The sequence below is a fragment of the Marmota monax genome, unplaced genomic scaffold, assembly GCF_021218885.2.
Source record: "Marmota monax isolate L192 unplaced genomic scaffold, Marmota_monax_Labrador192_F-V1.1 WCK01_AAM20220418_F8-fsc00033, whole genome shotgun sequence".
NCBI lineage: Eukaryota > Metazoa > Chordata > Mammalia > Rodentia > Sciuridae > Marmota > Marmota monax.
Genome location: NW_026694282.1, coordinates 792,501 through 814,886, shown reverse-complemented (window position 1 = coordinate 814,886; position 22,386 = coordinate 792,501). Strand labels below are relative to the sequence as shown.

The 22,386-nt window shown below is 34.7% G+C and overlaps 1 protein-coding gene across 8 annotated transcripts in view; it reads left to right on the top strand.

The window, feature by feature from the left end:
- Nfib (nuclear factor I B) overlaps positions 1–22,386 on the top strand; it is a 232,559-nt gene that overhangs the window by 208,703 nt on the left and 1,470 nt on the right. For 5 of the 8 annotated variants that reach the window (XM_058586341.1, XM_046467294.2, XM_046467293.2 and 2 more), the window contains 2 exons: positions 2,906–2,994; positions 17,348–22,386. The exon at positions 17,348–22,386 is cut by the window's right edge and continues 1,470 nt beyond it. In XM_058586341.1, the coding sequence (XP_058442324.1) occupies positions 2,906–2,994; positions 17,348–17,477 (219 nt within the window). In that variant the 3' untranslated portion in view covers positions 17,478–22,386. The remainder of the gene's footprint in view (positions 1–2,905; positions 2,995–17,347) is intronic. The other 3 variants (XM_046467295.2, XM_046467296.2, XM_046467299.2) reach the window with 1 other exon arrangement.

The following is a 22,386-nucleotide window of genomic DNA, read 5'->3' as shown; positions in this document are numbered from 1 at the left end:
AGTTTTAAAATTTAATTAAAAAATAACAATTGATAGCTGAATTATCTGACATCTACCCTCTCATGAGGACAGAAGCTGAGGAATCACTACCCTAAACTCACAAAAGACTATTATTCTTTTAAATTTATTTAAAGACTAATATAAAGTTATTTTTATTATGACTACTGAATTATAATAATATTCTATTTAACACATCCCCCAATTAACTACACTTAGTGTTAATCTTCCAATACCTATAGACTGTTGCTTGGTCAGGTCTGTATTGGCCAAATAAGATTCTTAGGAATGGATTTTCTTAGACATGACTATCAAGGGAATCTTTAGTGAATAGGTAACTTTTATTTTAATTATTTATTTCCCTTCCCCACACTATCACCATCAAAATTTCACTTTAATCAAACAGTCCCTAAATTCAAAAATGTCTTATGCAAAAAAAAAAAAAAAGCTTATTAATTAAAAAAAAACAGACTCTTACTCAGGTAATCTGACTGAACATATAAACATAAGTGTGCCTCCTCAGAAACTTTTGAAAATTGTGATAATGCTGATCTACAATCTAAATAGGCAAATAAATTTAAATTATATTTTAAGTTTTTAGTCACTGAAAAGAAATTAATTTAATGCTAGTTAATATCCTATCAACTTCTTTGAAATTACTGCTAAATAATTGACTATTTTGATTAATTTTTATTTATTTAAGCATATTTTCTGTTTAGGAAAAATATTTCTCGTGTGCACACACACACACACACACACACACCCCTTAAGGATAGATAAAAATGAATACCTCTAGTCAGGTCTAACCCTTTTGAGACTGTTTAGGAAAGAATAGTCCAAAAATATGGTGATTTAAATGTTTAGCATGTGAACAAAGCTAGCCTACAGGGGGCATTTTTAGGGATGGTAAAACAAACAAAAAATGAGCAACTTAACAACAAAAACCTAACCAACTACATAATATTTTTCCAAATCTTGTACCCTAGCAGTTGTCTGTGAGACAGTAGCCAATCCTGAGTGACACTCAGATTCCTCTGGTTTTGTGAAAGTATGGTTACTTTCTGAAAACTTTAAGCTGAGCATCGCATAGAAACTAATCTGTTAGCAATTAACAGAATTAGGATATTTTGTGTCTAAATGTAGCCTCCCTTCCTGAGAATTTTAAGTAAGTCAAAACTAGCATTTTTCATTGATAAGAACAGGATCAATAAGTGGTCTCTAAGGTAATCTTTATGGAAAGTCAAGTTTCTTGAACTGTTTTTAGATTTTCATAGCCCTTTTATAACTTGTATTTTGAAATAGACAATCGGTTTACTCTATTATTGTTAAAAATAAACAATTTATCCCACCATATTGAATTTCTATTAGATGACCCATTTTGAGAACTTCAAAAAATCTTGCCATATTGCTTCTTACACACAAGACTGAATAAATTTCCTTCTTTGAAATAGTAAAAGTATGTCATCCATTTGAGTAAAAACTAAGTACATTATTCTCTTTTATGTAAATATTATGGTCAATTTTAAGATTTCTTATTTTTATTTCTAATTTAATTTAATTTAATCATTTATGACTTCTTAATGATGTATTTCCTGAACAGAATCTACATATCTGTCAATTCATGTGTCTGTCTGTCTATCCATCTATATAAGGGAATTTTTTAGTTTTATAAATTATAAAATCACTTTTACTTAAAATATCAGCACAATTAAAACATATATTTTGGAAAACTTTGTAATATTGGATATTCAGAAGAAAAATGAACAAAAATTGTCATTCTGAAACTCCAAAGTCCCCCTTCCTTAAGAGTGTGCAGAAAGTTGAGAGTCTGATAGGAAAAGATGCTTAATAGCCAACTTTTAAAAGCCATAATGTTAGAAAAATAGATAAAACAGTTTATCACAAGTTTAAAGGCATTTTGGCTTCAATCATCATCCTGAAATTCTCTCTGAAAAACATCAGACCAGGTTTCATGGATAGTAGTGAAGAAGGCCTTTTCAATGCAGGATGCAGTTAATTTACTGCCTGGCTATCTAAAGGTTAAAAATCATGGTTTTCTACTGTGTTTCCCCCCAAAGCCAGATAAGTTTACTTTCTTAAGCATAAAAATAAGCAATATATCTTTTCAATAAATCTGCTAGCACTGTAGGGCAGCTGTTAACCAAACAGAGCTGGATAGGGTTACTCGAAGGATCTCTGAAGGGCAGAGCTGATGATTCCTGGATCTGGGAAGAATTTGTTTCAGCTTGTATTCAGTGCATTCCTTACTTTCTTCAGATGTAGTAAAGTATTTTAAATAGCACTGCTCTGAATTTAAAATAAAAATAGAAATTCTTATCAACTCTTTCCAAATAAGGTCACTTTAAGTAAAACACAGTAAACACCTAAAATTGAACACCTTGATGCTTGAATATGTAAGTTAGGGTGAATGTCTATATAGGGTGGGTCTTTTTTCCTCTAAACTGCATGTCTTCTTGTTTTGCAAACTGCATGCTTAAAGGTATTGATTATTTTATTCAGTGCAGATAATTTGGTATGTTGCATAGAAAAAAAGCATTTTTATTTTCTTTCTAAAATATATCTCTCTATTGAACATTAACGTTTGCTTTTATTTCAGCTCAATTTGTACTCTAATAATGGCTAATTGTTATGTTCTAAGCACTTGTTTCTCTTGTATGCTTTAATTAATAGAGAAGCATATTGCAATAGCTTTTTCTAAAAAAAGAGTCTAAGGAATTTTGCTTTTCAGAATAAGATTTTCTTTTGCTTTTTTTTTTTTTTCTTTAAGTTGCCTCTTGGGAAAGTAAGGTTAATGCCATATACAGTACTAGTTTGCATGTGTTCATTTAAATACTAAAAACTGTAGTACTGCTCGATCCATATCTGACTGCTAGGTTTCAATTGACAGCTGAGGATTTGTGACTGGACCATGAATCAAAACGGCAGGCATTTATACCCCAGTACCAGTGAGGATACATTGGGAATTACTTGGCAAAGGTAACATTTTAATTATTTCCAACCCTACACTTACACCTCAAACTTCCATGACCTATAGTGTTTGTTTTTAACTAGTTTTACGGAAAATATATGTTAAAAATTTAGTTGTTTTGGCTATGCCATTCCTCTTCTCCTTCCCCTCTCCTTTATTTCCTATTTAAATGCAACATCAATTTAATTCCGGACTATATAGCATATGCTAACTGATCATTGGAATTTCTAAATATTGTGAAATGTTTGATAAAATTTATAATATTTTTGGTGGGGGAGGGGGTAGAATTTGACTTTTAGATTTTAGAACCTGAAAAATGAAATCCCAGCTTTAGGGAAGATTTTTCAGCTATTTGAGGATAAAGCATTGGTCTTTCACATTATACATTCTTCTCATTTTGACTGTTTCCACTACTGCTGCCTCTAAGCCATGTTACTATTCATTTATTCCTTTGTCAGAGAGGAAAAGCTAGAAGAAAAATTTCAAGTTATTCAATTTGATTGTTACTAGCAGCACTCAAAAAATTTTGGAGTGGGAAGACTGTTAGAATCAGTAGCTATGAAGGAATTTGGTTTAAATAAAGTGTTAGTTTGTTCATATACTAATGTAACCCATTGAGGGTTGATTTAATTTGGTTGGCTAAAAAAATCATTCCAAAACTTCATTTTCAAAAGCAATTTGGATATTGTTTCATGTGTTGGTTTTAGATAATAAGTAGTTCCAAGGTAGCTTCATATGTGTTATTTTATTAAATTGTTTCAAATTGATAAGTCAAATAGTTAAAATTCATGGTAGAATCATATGTATTAAGAAATAAAAATTTGCAATAGAGAGTAAGTTATTCCTTGAGTTCACCAAAAGTAGAGTCAACTTAATTTTTCAGCCCTGCTATGATTGTGATTCTTCCTTTACAGAAAATGCCTATACAAAGTCATATGCTGAGATATTAATTGTGATAGAGCTCGTTGCTCATCTCTATGTTGGTTGATAGAGACTGATGAAGAGTAATGTTTGAGTCAGATTAAATGTCTGCATTTGCTCAGATAAAAATTAAGAAAATTATTTTTATTGTTTTTCAAAAACATTTGATGGCTTTTTAGTAATTCAATATCTAAATGATTACAGTAGGACTTTTACTTTTTGAAGAGTGACAAACCATCAAATTTAAAAATAGATACATTTTTACCTATTATGATCCTGCCCAAAAGCTTGTGTTATTCTTCCTTTTGGAAAAAAAATATATATATAGTTACAAAAAAGATGATAAACTCAGTGGAAGTATCTTATTTAAATAGTCTTAATGACTAATAGTGTTAATTACATTTAATAAAAGTATATTATTAAAAAATCTGAATTAATAAACTTTTAAAAGTTAACTTAATTAGGTTTGATAACACATTGTTTGCATTTTGTTTTATTAAAAAAAAACCTCCCTGTATTCCATTATCTGCCCATCAATTAGCAAAATGGCTCCTGTCTACATACAAGCTTGATATATATATATATATATATGAATTTCAAGTCAGATGAAATGTACTTATGTTTGTAAGTGTTCCTATAGTTGTCTGAACTTCCAAATCTGTGGATAACTTATTGGCATTTACTTAATCTACAATTGGATAGCATCTCAGAAATACATTAAATCCAATAAAGATGTAAAATTTCACCTAATTCCTCATAATTTTTTGAATCAAAGCTGATATCCCCCCAAAAGAAAAGGTGAGTGGACAGTGAATCAGAGCACACGTATGTGGAGTGAATGAATACAATAACTAAACTCAGCTCTGAGGGGGGTATTGTTCATTTCACAAAGCCTCTTCTTGGTGAAAAATTGATATGGTAATCGGTTTCAGGTCATAGAAAACAATTCAGAATTAATATTTCTTTTTTTGTTTCCCCGTCTCAAAAATAGTAGGTTTTCTTTGGGTTAGTAGATGATGGTGTGTAGAATGGCCTTTAGTGATTCATACAGTCTTAAGCAGGCAGTTTTGGGTTTGTTTCTTCCCTTTTTGTGGTGACTCAGAAAGCGCGTAATTGGTGATGGCGGGCGTCTTGCTTATACATTCTACAGGGATTTATTGCATCTCTGTGTGGGGCTATCTTAAACACTGTGATGGACAAGACACCCACAGTTCTTAAAATCTAAGTATCAGGCAGTTTAGGATAAATATACTCAAACGAGACAGCAATTCACTTTGTTTTGTTACCTTTTTCAAATATGGACACAGTCCATATTTTATAACACAAATACGCCATGTCTGTGGCTTTGGTGTCTTTATGTGTAATTTATAATTTGTGCCCTATAGATTTTTTAAAAATATCTTTATTTTATTTATTTTTAATGTGGTGCTGAGGATGGAACCCAGAACCTTGCACATGCTAGGTGAGCGCTCTACCGCTGAGCCACAATCCCAGCCCATCCTATAGTTATTTTTAAAACTTAATGGGTTTTCTTTCTTCTAGATATAATATTGCAAAGGGAAATAATAACTATAACCCTACTACTATTTTTTTTTTCAATGCTAGGGATGGAACCCAGGGCATCATGCATCTTAGGCAAGTGCTAAACCACAGAGCTATACTCTCAGTTCCTGTAGAACTACCACTTAAATATATATACATGTGTGTGTGTATAATATATATATTTCTATATATATTTACTTATTTTTTAGTTATTGATGGACTTTTATTTTATATATTTATATGCAATGCTGAGAATTGAACCCAGTGCTCATCCATGCTAGGCAAGTGCTCTACCACCCAGCTACAACCCCAACCCCCTGGAACTACCATTTTTAAGGCAGATCATAGATATTTAAAATCTTGTGGGCATAGCTACAGTTTTGCAATCATCTCAATAGGGTGAAAATATACAACAAATGTAGATATGGTCAACCAGAGAATTAAATAATTTAGCTCTGGCATGATGGAATAGAGAAGATACCATGGGTTATTTTTGTTGTGGGTGTTGCTTTTTGTTTTTAACAAAGGCAATCCCTGGAGACTTTGTAGTGTTTCCATGTGGTTTGGTGCCGTTTGAATTGTCTGTTGTTTGCTGCCATCTCACTAGTTCATGATTGCCTTCTCTTCAGCTTCATGCCAGTTACCCTTTTGAGGTGTTTGCATGTCATTTAATGCAGCTCCGTTTTGGGAATGAAAATGGCAGGGTCTAGGAAGCTGTGTAAGTAGTATAATCAAAGCTGGAAGTGTTCCTCTGGCCTTCCCCACCCTACCTCAGGCTGTAAACATTCCCTAAGGAACCAGAGCTGACTTTTGGAAAGTTTTCACTGCCTTCCTAGGGTGCAGCCTGAAGGTGTTTTGTTGTTTTGACCTTAGAATTCTGTGAGCCATTTTTCTGTGTGTGTGTGTGTGTGTGTGCATGTGTGTTTGTGTGGTCTTGAGCTAAGGAGCTGCTTGTACCTTGAGAGCTCAGTTAACTGCCATTAACACAGAATAAAATGTTGATGAAAATCTGTCTCACTTCCATGTCAGTGAGAATGAGAATGGGTTCCACTCCTGGGAGGGTCATAGGTGCCAGATTTGCTCAAGCTAGGCACTGATGTGTCTGTGATAGGCACAGATCCTTCTGTGCTTTGTTCTATGTGGACAAAACACTTTCTTTTTGCATATGTGCATTCTGTGGGCGTAAACACATACAGCAGGTACTCTCTAACTGGCTTTCTTTCTTGAAACTATAAGCAGAACTTTACTTGTACTATTGAATATGAAAGAGCAATATAATTGAATAAAAAAGAAAGCTGAAGGACAATCCAAGAATAATATAAACATAAGTTATTTTAAAACATTGGAGGGAGTGCTTTATGCAAAAGAGAAACTGGATTTATTGTTTCATTCTCCCTTCTCCCCCTTCACCCTTTTCAAGAAGACGCAAAGCCACAAGTGAGGGTTGTATGTGTCTGATGGCTTATATAAACATGGAAGAAGCCTTCAGATGGCTAAAATAAACATGCGCGTGTTACTGAAGGATATGTTTACACAAACCATTTGCTCAGCCTCTGAAATAATGAATAAATGAAGATTTTACTAAAATAATTGGAAGGATTTTTGTGTCTCTGCCGATGCCATAATTGAATGGCACCAAAGAGATTTTTATCAGCTCTTTTCCGTGTTACATGTGTTAGCAGTTCCTTTCCATGAGTTCAATACTTCATTTTGTAGTTACTTTACACATGTTTTTGTAAGAAATTGTCGTTTATTACTGCAATTCTAGAGAGTTGCTTGATTTCCCAAGAGAAATTTAGCAGCCAGTAAAGGGTATTTGGATCTGGTTGGCCAGGAAAGAGAGGGCAAAAAGGAAGGAATAACAGTGTTCATTTCATATATATATATAAAACTTTCTTTGCATAACATGGCCCTTGTCCATAACATTTTCTTGGTAAAATGTATGCTCTCAAAAGGCTTAAGAAGGAATATTTAAGCAAAAATAATTCTCAATATTGGGTTGCAATTGTATGTTCATATGCACATAAATGTATGGATATATCTATGCATAAGTGTGTATGTGTGGATATAAGTGTGGCTATATCCACAGATTTGTGGCATGTGTGGGGTAGTGGCAATACATGGCCTGTTCTTAGGTGGAATTAAGAGTTAACTTTTGTTTCAACATTACACTTAGGCCATCCTCGAGAATTGACTAGGTTAGCATTTCCTGCTCTCAGTTTGTTATCTTGACACATAACTATAGTACAACAGCTGGGTTGTTCCTGGAGTTCCTGGGGGGAGCTTTATTCTCAGAGTGCTGAGTTTCCTTTTCAGCTGTTAGCTCTAAAGTGTGTTCAGAATGTACAACTTTTTATACACATCCTGGGCCCCTAGCACCATTCTGGGACCATGATAGAAATGCTGATAAGATAGATGAATGGAAGAAACTTTGGTTCAAGGCAGAAAATTGAAAAAGCCAAAATTTCACATGATCATTTTTTGCTAACAGGGCTGCTAACCAGTATTGCTCTCCCCATTTGAACATTCTCTTGAAAGGAATTCCTTTCTATTCTCATCAAAATTATTTGCACCTGTTATGAAATAAAAAACTAGAAAGGTTACCATTCTTAAAAATGATCTTGATACGGTTTTCACAAACACACAATGTCTCTGATCTGGCTGTTGAAAAATACATTGGGATTTGTTGTAGTTTTTGCCTAACTTTGCCCATTTATAAAGAAAGATTTGTGCAATACGACATTTCCTTTTTATCTAGGCAAACTCTTCAGAACACTTCCTAAGAAATTAATTGTATTCCAGCCAGACTTGCCTGCTGCCATCCCACAGGAAATGGGTCAGCAATCCATTAAGATGCCATTAGATAATCTAATTTGGAACTTAATCTCTAAATTAACCATGCTCCATACTTGAAGCATACTTGAGAGAAAGAAAAAAAGTTTACGTTTGAATTGATAGGGGAGCCGAAGCGTGAAGAAGGCTGTTTGTTTTTTCTGTAGCTGTGGTCACGTCTCAAGCCGTCTGGTAACCAGGAGAAACCAGACATGATGTAATTCCAGATTGAACTTGAACTTCAGGGACTTAGGATGGGGGAACAATGGGCCATAGGAATCAATAATGTCCATTTTCCACATGATTATGTTTGGAGCTTTAAGTTAACCTTTATGGGAGAAGCAGCAGGATCGGCAGTGTGACCAAAATGAGATGATCCAGAGACAAGATGTTAGAGGAAAGAAAACAACTTTTTCCGTGATATTTTCTGAGCAGCACTGCAGATTCCAGCAGGATTAGAAAAGTTCCCGCTCTGCAGTAAACCGGTGGCCTGTTCAGAGCACTCTTTGTTCGCTTAGGTAGGACAAACTTAATCTTACGTTTCCTGTCAGATGATTTTTGGCAGCGCTACTGGAGAGGGAGGAGCATGATTCACAGCACTCCCAAATGTAAACCTTTCTGATTAACCCTTTGCAACAATAGGAAGTCTATCAAACACCTACCTTACGTGAAGATGTTTTACATAAAGTGCTGTATTCTCACTCTTCGTCCCCGAGGAACGAGCTCCTTCAGCAGCCAATGCACCATTTATTAGTTTACCTTTTTTGAACCTCGTGTTTACTAGAGCTGTGAGTAGGTGTATTGTGAATTTTTAGTGGTATTTAAATAACAAAGCTCATGAGTGAATAAATATAATAAACAGCATGAATTATAAAAGAAAAGGCAAAAGCCCATTGACGTTTGAGAAATTGAAAAACACAAAGGTGGAATAGTCAGAAATTGTCGAAAGTTAGGCTTGTTCACTTTGTTTTACAAGGAAGATCTCTGCACATATGAACAGAGTAAAAGGCACACTATCAAAAAGCATTCAGTTTCTTAATCCTTGGTAACTTTATTTCAGAATTCTGATACCAATAAGTTCTATCCCTTAGAGGTGAAATTGGGCAAGTAATGCTGATTCTTGCTTTGAAATAAAAATCATTTGTGAAATAATCACTTTTTGCTTTTGCATAAAACTTATATTTCCATTTAACTTAGTATGCCTTGGATGATTTTCTGTAGTGAAAGGCACTATGTTGAAGCACCATTTTTGTAGAGAATTTTGTCTGCTGTTGAAGAATCACATATGCAAATAAGAGGAGCAAGTAGCACTTATAACAATAGCTTTGAAAAGGAGCCTAGGGGTGGAGAGGAATACAGACTAGAGAAGGAGGCTGGAAATCAACATGTGGGCTTCTCCACTGTCGCATATCTGTAGGAGGAGATAAAATTACTACTGTAAGCCTGACTTTCCACAGCTTCATAAGTTGCTGTATATGTGTGCATGTGTGTGCTGTATCTTATTTATTAGTTGTCTTCATATTAATTCTCCACCTTTCACTTTCAGCTCTAAAAAAGGGAAAAGATAAATTTTTTTAAATCTACTTAATTTGCCCTATTGAGGGAAAGAACTTTTTCTTATTATTGTTTAAATTAAACTTTCTAAGGAAATAGACTTTTGTTACTTTTAAGGGTATAGATTGCCTTGTTGAAGGATCTTTTAGGATTATGTAGAGCTTTTTACTGAAAAAGTATAGTAATTTAATACTTAGTTGTAATGGTCCCATACGTGAGGGCTTTTCTTACCTTGTCCTCTTCATTAGATTAAATATTTCACTGGAATGTGCCATTATTTTACTTAGAACATGCTAGCACTCAAGCATGGTAAAGTTAACCCTCAATTTAGCATGCCGCAGTACCAAAAGACATCTGAAATAATTGAATATAAACTAATGAGGTTTGATGGCTTACTGTTTTGATGTTATTTTCAAAACTGTTGGTCCCCAAGGAGTAGCAATAAAGAAGGCTATTTACCTACTTAGTTAAGAAACAAATACATTTCTCTTTCATTACTATGAAAGTGCTATTGCTTGTAGTTAGAATAATTCCATGAGCCACCTGCAGTTTATGATATTTGGTGTTTCCCAGAGAGCCCACAAGAGTACTTTGCAGATCAGGTAAGAGCTAGCCAGGGAGCTTTCTGATACAGATTATTACAAATAGTAATAATCATTAGAAATCATCTTGCATGCAAATAGGATCATTCAGATGGCAATAATGATCCTTAAAAATGGGAAAAATAAATCGAAGGAACCTAAGGTCTATATAAGCCCTTTGTAATGTTTGCTTTCAGTCTGGCCTGGTCTGAAAAGGAATCGAAAGCAAATTATTGACATACATATTTGTACATCCATAAAAGAAAGACACATATTTCTTTCAACTGAAAAGCAACAGGGATTAGATGGATAAAATACAGTTATTTATGCTGAAGTTTGGGCAAGAGTTATACTTCTATGGAAATTTCAGTGTGTCTAAGTAATATGGACCTTTGTTTATTGACTCTTAAAAAAATCAGTTGTAATATAAACTATTATCCAGTTTTTCTTTTTTTCCCTTTTTTTTAAAGAAAGTGTATTTCACAAAAGACGCAGCTGAAGTGAAATGTATAGGTTAAGAGCATGGATCCTAAATCCACACTGCTAGAGGGAAAATCCTGGCTTACACAACACAGTGGCAATATAAGCTGGGCAAGATGCTTAACTTCTTAGCTCAGTTTCCTCATCTCTAAAATAACAGATAAAGACACTTTCTCCTAGGTTTTCTGTGGGGATTAAAAGCTTTAAGTAGGTCAATCACATAAAACAGAGCCTGGCAAATAATAACCAGTATCTAAGTGCTAGCCACTGGTATATTTATTATATTTATTATCTTTGTTCTAAAGCAACATTAATAGGTTCAACTTAAATGCTACCCATTTATTTCTTCCACTGGTCTGAGTGAGCATTTTTTTCACAAAGACATGATTTGCCTTTATATTCTATTAAAGGAAGCAGCCACAGCAAATGCACACATATACAATCAAGGACAACATGATTTTTAACTTAATGAATATTTACCTGACACACCATACCTAATTTTTCCAGACATGCCTTTAGCAATCAATAGGGAAAATTATTTTGGGAGAGATGCTAAAACCTGTATATTAATATTGTGTCAAGAATTAGAGTGTTTAGGAAAAAATACTAAAAAAACAAAAAAAAAACAAAAACAAAAAAAAAAAACCCTTCAGTCTTGGAGATTATCTGAAACTGGTACAAAAGAACTAAAGGCAGATTCTGTTAAGATATCTATTTTATACATTCCTCATGCTTTCCAGACCATTTTTATTTTATCACTATTTATAAATAACATGGCTATTGGTACAGTTGAGGTTATATGAATATTTTCAATTCTTGGTGCTTCATTTCTTAGTATTTTTTAAGCTTCTTGAAAGAGCACTTATTGTTTTTGAAGTAAATGTAGTATACAAAACCCGAAAGGATAATATTGCTATTCTTCTGAAAAGTACTAATGTATTGGATATTCTGACATTTTATAAGTTGTCTAACAAATGGAATGTCCAATTCATTATCAAATAAACATGTACTAGTAATAAATGAATTTTGCCAGTTTTCAAGTAGCTCTTTTTGTTTTAATCACCTAAAACTAATAGAAAAGATGAAATTTTTCACTTTGGTTCCTGATTCAACTTAAGGACTTAATATGTTTATTTGGTACTCTGTGGTTCTTCATGGGTTAGAATGTTAAAAGCTAATAGACCAATCCTTTTTGGCCTCAAAGACTCAGTCACAGGACACATTAAAAAAAAAAACAAACATAACCATCAAATGTTGATTTGGCTGCAGAGAACAATTTTCTCTCTTTCATTGAAAGATAAAAGTTCATGGATTCCTTAGATGCAAAGAACAACTATTTTATCCAAATTTCCTAGGCTAAAAAATATGTAAATAGTGTATCATTTTTAAAGGGAGAAGTGGGTACCTTCCTCTCTCTTAGTCCTGATTATAGTGTTACCCTAGAAAACTTCAACTACATTTGTTTCTAAAGGAAACAGGTTCATAGAATTTCAGAGTGCTTTGCCATCCTGCCTGTTGAGGGCCACAGCCGAGTCAGGATGACGCATGGCATTTTTGCCAGAAGTAGTGGTTGCCAGCGAGCCATTAAGATGATGACTTTTGAGTTCTCACAGAGTTCCCATTGAGTTCCGGTTGAGCTCTCGCGGGGATTCCTGAAGAGTTCCCGTTGGGTGGTGGGAGTTCCAGTTGGTGTGTGGTGTGTTCCTGGAGGAGCCCCGTGGGTGGCGTTCAGGAGAGTTTCCGGGGAGTGTGCTGGAGTTTGGAAATAAAGTTTGTTCCTGCTTGAGTGGCTCGTGATTTGTGCCCAGCCAGACTGCGGCACCTGCCCAACCACATATTCAGTGCACAAGTCTCTCTTCTTCAATATTAGCGAGGTTATGATTCAGCTTGGGTGGAGTCTTGGAAACTCGTTGTATACTGAAGTAAATATATTTTACCTTCAGAAAATTGTTAAAAGCTCTTTCTAATGTTGGGTCAACATCTGATTCAGGGCCTCAAACATGCTAGGCAAGTGCTCATTCCTAGCAACATCTGACTTTCTAAGAAGGCAATATATTATAGTGAAATGGCCATGGGAATCAGATTTATTATATCTGAGGACTAGCGGAGACTGAACAACTTGCCTCAGTTTCCTTAGTGAAATGGGGAAAATTGTGGCCATTTCAAGAGTTCATTGAGAGAGGGAAGTGACATAGCATATGTAAAACACCAAAGATGTCACCTTGCTCTTAGTGGTATTCAGCATGGTTGTCCTGGGGAAATTTCCCCCTTTGTGCTCATTTTATCCATGTGAATCTTACAGAGGAAGTCTGAATTTTTTTCTGATTCCACTGTCCTGTCTTCCCTGTTGCCCTTAAACTGTTACTTTAATAAAGCAACACCATTGAGTCCGTTTCTCTTGAAGAGTGATGCCAAGAAGCACATTGCTCCAGGGGTAGTCTTATCAGTATAAAAGAAGCAGGGCTATCTCCCACAACTAATATTCTCAAGGTCAAAATAATTTGTTTCCTCTTCCCTCTCTGTGGAGGAGCTATATCATACATTTGTTCAAAATCATGTGAAAATATTCTCAATGAGATGAGACATTTTATTTTTGAATTTTTGAATTTTGATTTAGCTTTTATATATTTTGTTTATAATGAAGTATCTCGTATAGAGAGAGTAGAAATCAGTAGGGTGAGTTGCACTTTGTATTAAAATACTTTGTGCTTTTTTTTTTTTTTTTTTGTAATGCCTGACTTTTCACATAGTACTTACACTCTCTTCTCCCCGCTTCTTCTTCTCTTTCTCCCTTCCTTTTCCTCCTCCACTTCCTTCTTCTTTTTCTTTTTTTAGTGGTCATGGCCAGTATATATATATATATATATATATATATATATATATATATATATATAGATGTTCTCTCAACTTTCAAATGTGTTCATCTTTAGTTTGCCCAAAGAAAGATGATTTGACTTTGGAGAATTAATGATAATAAAGTAAATGCAAGCTTGAAGACATATCAATGAAGTAGCTGCATTCAACCTCCTTTCAGAGTTAGATTCTCATGACTCTTTCTAGGTAGCTAGGTAGATTACAGATTGTTGAATTGAACATATGATTTTTCATATAATTCTTATTCCACCATAAATTACATATAACTTACATGTAACTAATTTGTGTAAAAATATGTGTGTTTATTTTATTCATACATATGACTATTTGCATTAATTTGTACATAGGGACAGCATCAAATGTGTAAGAAGCACTGCTACATTTTTACTTGAATATGCAATTTTAGGCATTGTGCTTTTGAAATTAAATGATCTAGATTATTTTGGTGAATAAAATATTTTTCTTTGCATTGTTATCCTGGGCTTTGAATTAGTCTTACCAGGCCTTTTTTCAATGGGACTGCCGAAAAAGCTCTAAAAAATGTCTGTGCCTTATAGTTCTGAACTTAACCTACAGATTGGCAATAAGAGGCTTGTAAAACTCATATATGGGGTCTGCACAGTGTTAATGTTTGAGATTTATTTCCCCCCAAAGGTTCATAAACAGTATTGACAAATATATTACACACTGCAATTTTGATATGGTCATAATGTAGGATGGGAGGTTTAGAAGGTTTAAATAAACATTTAAATTAAATTTGTTAGACATTCTACAGCAAGAGTCCTGTGATTACCATCAATTTATTTTTATTGAGGATTTTCTAAAGAATATTAATATATGTCTCTTCTAAATAACTGAGTAAAAAATCAATTGCAAGATAGACCCTGAATTCTTGTCTTTTCTGCCATTAGTTGGTAGACTTGTCCTTTAAGAAACCACACTGATTTCTTTCTTTCTTTCTTTCTTTCTTTCTTTCTTTCTTTCTTTCTTTCTTTCTCTTTCTTTCTCTCTCTCTTTCTCTCTTTCTTTCTGGGATTGAACCCAGTGGTGCTTAACCACTGAACTACATCTCCAGCCTTGTTTTATTTTTCATTTTGAAACAGGGTCTCATTAGTTATTAGGACTTGGCTAAGTTGCTGAGGCTGGCTTTGAACTCGTGATCTTCCTGCCTCAGCCTCCTGAGCCGCTGGGATTACAAGCATGCACTACCAGGCCCAGCTCACACTGATTTTCAATCATTAAAATTTACTTTATATTCCTAAAACATGTAGTCTCAAAATGAATTTTTGGAGCTCACTTATTTTAGAATTCTTGTTGATTTTGCTGCCAGGTTTATTAAGCTAGGTTTTTTTTCTTTTTCTTTTTACATAGCCCTCTTACTTCAGGTTAAAAATATTGGATGTTTGTTTATTTTGTAATTCATTTTGTTAAGAAATAGTTTGCATTGGCTATGGCCAGGCTCTATAAGGATAGATAAAACTAGGTCATTTTCTCTATGGAGTTCACCTTTCAGCCAGTAAGATGTTGCAGATAACAGATCATTATGAAATGAAGTAATATAAGCTGTAATAGGACTATGTACAAAGTGCAGTAGAAGCACAGTTGAGGGGAAAATGAGCTTCAGAATGCATTATGTAACGCTGTTCTCAATCAATGGTGCAAACTGCAGTGATCGTTGTTGAAAATGTGTGTGGGAAGAGAGAAATGAAAACGGTTATGTCTCTTAAAAGACTTCAATGAAAAATATTCTTATTCTTTAAGATTACAATTTTCTTTAGATAATGAGGACATACCTTTGTAGCTTGAATGTGATTATTCCTGCAAGTATTAAATCAGATATCTATTTTCTCTGAATATGGACCAAATCAGAATGTACTGATGAGTATATACAATCTTAGGCAACACCTCTAAAATATGTTTATTGGATGTGATTTGAAATGATTGATTTGTTTATTTTAAAAGTTATTGAACATCTACTGTGTTCTTGGTCCTACACTAAATGATTAGCAAAAAAGAGATGGACTTTGCTGTCATGGAATTTGACAACTTATCATAAAATCCCTGATTTAAAAAGATCATTGTGATTTTTTTTTTCTGTTGAAGTATCTCAGAATTATCTACTTAGACATGTAGTGATATGTCACATATTGCATAGAGATATCATCAGAGTAAAAAAGTTGTATGTCAAGTGTTATTTCAATCCAAATTTGTTCCTTCATGTTCCATAAAGCCTTTTGTATCTTTGGAATTCAACTATGAACAAATGAGTATATATAGATCAAAAGCTATGTAACAGCATATATCTTACCTTATGGTTGCAAAAGTAAAGCAAAGGATACTAAATGAAATTTAAATTTTGTCTCAGTGCCAGGCCCTGATTAAGCTGGGTATGCAATTGTCTGTCTGATGTTTTCTTGGTTCATCATTTTTTACGCAGCTGTTACTTAGCTGACAGTTGTTCCAAGCTGGATATTGAAACAAGCAATACATCAGATTAGGTTTACCCCAAACCTGCGGTACGCACATCTTGTGTTATTTTCCTACATGTGGTGACACTTTTTTTGTGAGAGATTATGCTGGTAGCAACTAGAGAACTGTTTTGCAATTTTTTTTTTCACAACCCCAACATAGGTCAAAACTGAGGTGATGTGGAGAGAGGCAGAAATCTCATCCCTTTATCCTTTCAACAGACCACTCCACCTCACCCTACCCCCACCCTTCCCACTCCTCCAGTTCAGAGCAGCTCAGAGGTGGTGATGTTGAAGGCAGGGCATAAATGGAAAGGAAAACTTTGGTTCTATCTCTTAATAAGTTTCGACAGAGGAGGATAAGGAAACCACTGGAGAGCTCTAGAACTAGGAGACACAGGCATAGAGGCCTTTGTGGCCTAATACGATGATTTCTCACAGTGTATGCTCTGCAGAGAACAAAATCTCTGTTCCATTTTTTTTGGTCTATTTGGTCTTTACTAACAATTTCCAATGAAGATATGTTTGGTAATCAAGCATTTCCAATTACACATTATGCATAAGACTACCTGGAAAAAGTATTTTCCTCTTGTGAGGGAGAAAAAATATTTTCCATTACACTTTTCAATTTTTTTCAACACAATAGGTAGGTAAAATATTGAAACACATCTTAGTACTGAATTGCTTGTGAAATAAATGTGAAACAAGATAGTGTAATATAACTGGCAAACTACAGTATATTGGTATTACTGTGGACTGCTGCTTTTTTTTCTCGGACAAAAAAAATCATTCTATTTATGTCCAAATAGATCAAATATTTTAGGATCAAATACTTAATCAGTTTGATGATTGTGTGTATCCTACTCCAGGTTTTTCTGACTCACAGTTAGTCTTACTTTTCATGAAAAAATAGATCATATAGTATAAGTAGGTACAATATGTGTAATTGGCATATTTATCTCATGTTAGACTCATTATCTCATTAATTTTGAATAAAGTTATAGTACTAATTTGATGCATCTGGAATTTGTATTTCTACTATCACTGCAGATTTTAACATTGTCTTTCTGTTTTTTCTTCCTTCCCTACTACCCTTCTCCTCTCAACAGTCCTGGTACCTGGGCTAGCTTGGTTCCTTTCCAAGTGTCAAATAGGACACCCATCCTACCGGCAAATGTCCAAAATTATGGTTTGAACATAATTGGAGAACCTTTCCTTCAAGCAGAAACAAGCAACTGAGGGAAAAAGAAATACAACAATAGTTTTAAGAAATTAAAAAAAAAAAAAAGGAAAAGAGGAAGACTGGACAAAACAAAACAAAGGGAGAAAGGAAAGAAACTGAAGAAAGAAGATGATAGACCAGCAATTGCAGCACTTACAATCACTAATTCCCTTAAGGTTGAAACTATAATGACATTAAAAGGGTCGATGATATTTCACTGATGGTAGATCGCAGCCCCTGCAACGTAGCCTTTGTTACATGAAGTCCGCTGGGAAATAGATGTTCTGTCTCTATGACAATATATTTTAACTGACTTTCTAGATGCCTTAATATTTGCATGATAAGCTAGTTTTATTGGTTTAGTATTCTTGTTGTTTACGCATGGAATCACTATTCCTGGTTATCTCACCAACGAAGGCTAGGAGGCGGCGTCAGAGGTGCTGGGTGACAGAGCCATGAGCCAGCCGTTTTATAAGCACTCTGATTTCTAAAAGTTAAAAAAAATATATATAAATTCTCTGTAGCCTTTAGTTATCAGTACAGATTTATTAAATTTTGGCCCTTAACCCAGCCTTTTCCAGTGTGTAACCCAGTTTGAAATCTTAAAAAAAAAAAAAAGAAAAAAAAGAGAAAAAGAAAAAAAAAGAAAAAAACAAAAAAAGGAAAAAAAAAAAAACAGTTTGAACACAAAGGCTCTATGGAAGAAATGCCTCTATGTAGGTGAAGTGTTATCTCTGCATGCAACAGTAAAAATTAATATAATATTTTCCCCACAAAAGAAACACTTAACAGAGGCAAGTGCAATTTATAAATTTATATCTAAAGGGGAATCATGATTATAAGTCCTTCAGCCCTTGGACTCTAAATTGAGGGGATTAAAAAGAATTTAAAATAATTTTGAACGAATTTATTTTCCCCTCAGTTTTTGAGGGCATTTAAAAAGGCATTAAATCAAGACAAATCGTGTGCTTGAGGAAAAAAAAAAAAAAGAATGAAAACACAGCACTTATGTTGGTTTAGCTGCAGCCTCCGTGGAGGTAGAATTTATTTATTTAAAATTACTGGTTGCATCAAGAACCCATAGGGTGTACAAAAGGTTCTATAAAATCTGCATTATAGAGACAAAGAGGCAGGCAAATCCATGTCACAAGGGTAAAGCTTACAGTTTACAAACTGGGAACGCCAGGGTGTAGGATATAAAAACGCACTCTTGAGAAAATAAATGTAATCAGGGTGCTGAAAACTTGCATGGTGCTTTCAGACATTAGCCTTGTTCAACAAATTTCTTGTATTGACAGATCCGTAGTGTGCATGGGCAGACACATTTTGCCTCTATGTCTCTTAAATTTTAATTAAAAATACTCTTTCCAGTAATCCTAATTTGCACGAAGATATAATGTCCACATTACGTGCCTTGCCTTGAAATCTAAAAAACAAAAAAACATAAAAAAACAAAAAAACACAAAAAGTGACATCACTACACTTGTTTTGCTGCATTTATTATCATTTTAAATCTTTACCATTTTTATGACAAAATATTTTGTACTCCAGACGAAGAAAAATGTGTGACATCATGGATTTTTTAGACAGTTATACCTTTATCTCACATTTATAAAGCATATCATGGCTGTGTATAGTTGCCGCTTAAAAATTGTAATCGACCAGCAATATTTTCAGTATTTTGGTGTTTTTTCTATTAACCTTTCATGTTTTTCATCTTCCAATTAATATTTGGGGGGGAGGGGTTTCAAATTTATACGAATTATGCAATACCAAGTTTTGCCTATGTAGGTAGTGCTTTTAGCTGTATTGGTTATTATAGGTAAGTACACAGATTTAAAAAAAAAAATAATAATGTATGCTTTTTTTTTTCGTTTGTTTGTTTTAATTGACCAAAGTGGGTACTGCTATTTTTGCAGTGTGATGAGGTCCTTTTGTGTACTGAGAGATGGACAGGGGATTTTTTTTAATATACATATATATATATTCTGGGGTGGGTGGGAGGATTTTTAACACTTTACAGTGTAGCTGTGAAGCAGTGCACCCTGAGATGGGCCCGGGCTGCCAAGCAACTGTTCTGCCTACTGTGACAAACTTCAATTTACACAGGTTCCCTCTCTCTAATTTCCCACCTGGGGTGCAAGCTGAACTCATTTGTGGTTTTCAGAAGAACATGATAGTAAGAACTAGAAAACACAACAAATTCCCCTAGAGGCAGAATTGGCCTAAGAAAACTTATTTTAGTTGTTGGTGGTAGTTTTTCTTGAAAGTTCCATATCCACAGTGAAGAATGAGCCTGTCTCATATTTGGCAAAGACATTTGTTGCAATGCCCACGTAGCGGATGTTGGATGTTTCACACTTTGGGGTTTAGTGCAGGAATATGCTCTCTCCTACAAACAACAGTCAAGCAGCTGGAGGGAGTGCTGCTGCATATTCTTTCCGGCCACTTCCCTACCCTGTATCTTCATTTTATTAATAATAGAATATAATTTACCTGTGACTTACTACTTCAAATGAATGGGAGTGCACTTGGACTTTTTCTTTTTTTTTTTTTAATATCCAGAAGAGTAAATGAAGGGTTGCTATTTCTGAATATATTTGGACTGAGAAATTAAAATCAAAGTTGTTTTTAGGGAACAAAAATTTTAAAATCTTCTTTTCCCTTTTACCTGCCCTGTTAAACTGAGAACTAGAGCAGAGACAAATATAGACTTTTAAGACATCAACTTTCCTGTGGATGAATTAGATACTGATGGGATTTTTTTTAAAGAGATGGTACCTCAAATATATATTTGATTTATTTTCCCCTGAGGGCTAGAAGATAAATGGAGACCATTTTTATTTTGCCCTCTCCACCCCACCCCGAGTCCTGTTGAGAGAATTTTTTGCGAGAGGAAGAATCTTCCAGAATCAGTGATACAAGGTAGGCTGTCTTGAGGAGCCCCCTGACCCTTTCCCCCCAGGCCATGGCCTAATAAAATAAACTGTCAATTGTTCTCACAGCATATCATTTCATAATGAATACTTTAGAACAATGCTTATGGGCCTGAGCATTGTGTTTGATTAGCCCATTCACTTTGATAGCCCAAATGCTGAATAGCACAGCGGGATCCTAGCAGCAAGTTCCAAAGGAAGTCCAATCATTTCTGTGATGCTTGCCCTGTAGAAACAGATCATCTCAGCCAAGCTCTTCATGTATCATTGACCTGTTAGGTGAACAACTCAACCTCACAAGGACACACAGTATTCTTTATGGGCAGAGTCGCTCTCGTTTTTGCCAGTGAATGAGCAGTTCTAGATAAACCAAGTGTGGCACTGTGGGTATTCCTGCTTGCCTCTTGGATACAAAGGCCTAGTGCAAGTGTTGCTTTTTTCCCCCCCTTAAATTGATTTTTTTTCTTGTTTCCATTTGAGATGAAACTATTAAAAATACTACTATATATAATCTCAAATCCATTCTTCGGCCTCCTCCTCCTCTTACCAGGAAGTATATTCTGACGAAGGGCCCCACTTCTGCAGGTCTTGCACGCCCCTCCCTTACCCAGAACTGCAGAGCTTCAGGATGGCGGTCACCCAAGGGCATCCACAGGGTGGAGTCTCCAGCCACCAGCCTGTGGCACTATCCAGCCTTCGTTGCATTGCTTTGCAGCCCGCCACTCACAGTGCCTCTGAAGCGTGTTTCCCCTGGAGTGACGTGAGCATCTGAGGCTTGTCTAAGGAAAAAATAAAATAAAAGGCAGTGAAGGAGACTGTACATAAAGACATGGCAAAAAAATAAAAAAATCTTAATTATAGCAATATAGTTATCGGGTAATGTTCGGGTGGGCAGCTCCATTAAAAAATATGTGAATGAATCTGTGAAGCTGCAAGTAGCAAGAAGAGCGGAAGGTCTTCTTAATGAACCGCCTACCTTGTAGACAGTAATTTGTACACTGTATAGTTTTGTTAAGAATTTTTTTTTAAATTAAAATTCCCATGTTTGTAAAGCTAACTTTTTAACAATTATAATGGAACTATATGTTGTTTCCATTTTTAAAGTAAACAAGAATATTCCTTGTTTAGAGGCTGGACTTGAGTTAAAACTCTCCAGGCTCTTAAGTTATGTATTAGAAAAGAAAAATTTGTCCATGTTAGGAGTTATTTCACAGATTCCTGTGCTTGAAAAGCATAGGATACTAATCCTTTAAAAAAGTGTAAATGGAGAAAAGTTATATTTTATGAAGGTTATTTTGTTGTATTTAGTATTGGAAAAGTTGGTTTTCAGAGCATTTCAGAATGTCGGAAGCACCACTGTCTTTTTATTAGTATATAAGGCCTTTAGCAAAAGTTTGTGTGATTGTTACATGATGGTATTTAAGGTTAAGTTTCACAGAGCATTCAGGATAGGCAGAAGACGAAAATAGTGCTGTGTCTCACATAACGTGTCCTCAGGGAGCAGAATCTTGGATTTGTGACTTGTAGCTTCATAAGGACTCAACAAAAGAGATTGCACAGGAACATCTTCAGCGGTGTGACAGCAGGACATGTTCTTTATCTAGACTCAAATTCTATGTACTATGTGAAACGATGAAGGCTGCAGAAAGTTTTCCCATATTCAGTGTACAGTATTCACATTTAATGAAACAACTCTACAATATTGCTGGCAGATAGGCCCCAAGCATGACATTCAATATAGTTTACATGTTCCTGTCAAGGTCTTTTGTTAACATTAACCAGCTGCATGCTTCCTGGACTTTAAGAAATTGGGTTTCTATAGAAAACTTTTTTTTTTTTTTTTTTTAATGTGCAGGCTATTCAAATAGTAAAAGCTCAGAATTGAATGTTCTACTCCATGCTGAAGGAGCTGAAAGCTGCCTTCTTCATATTTTGCACTTTCTGGTAGTTCCCCTGTTTTTTTCTAATTCCTTAAAATTGTGTGGGTGGA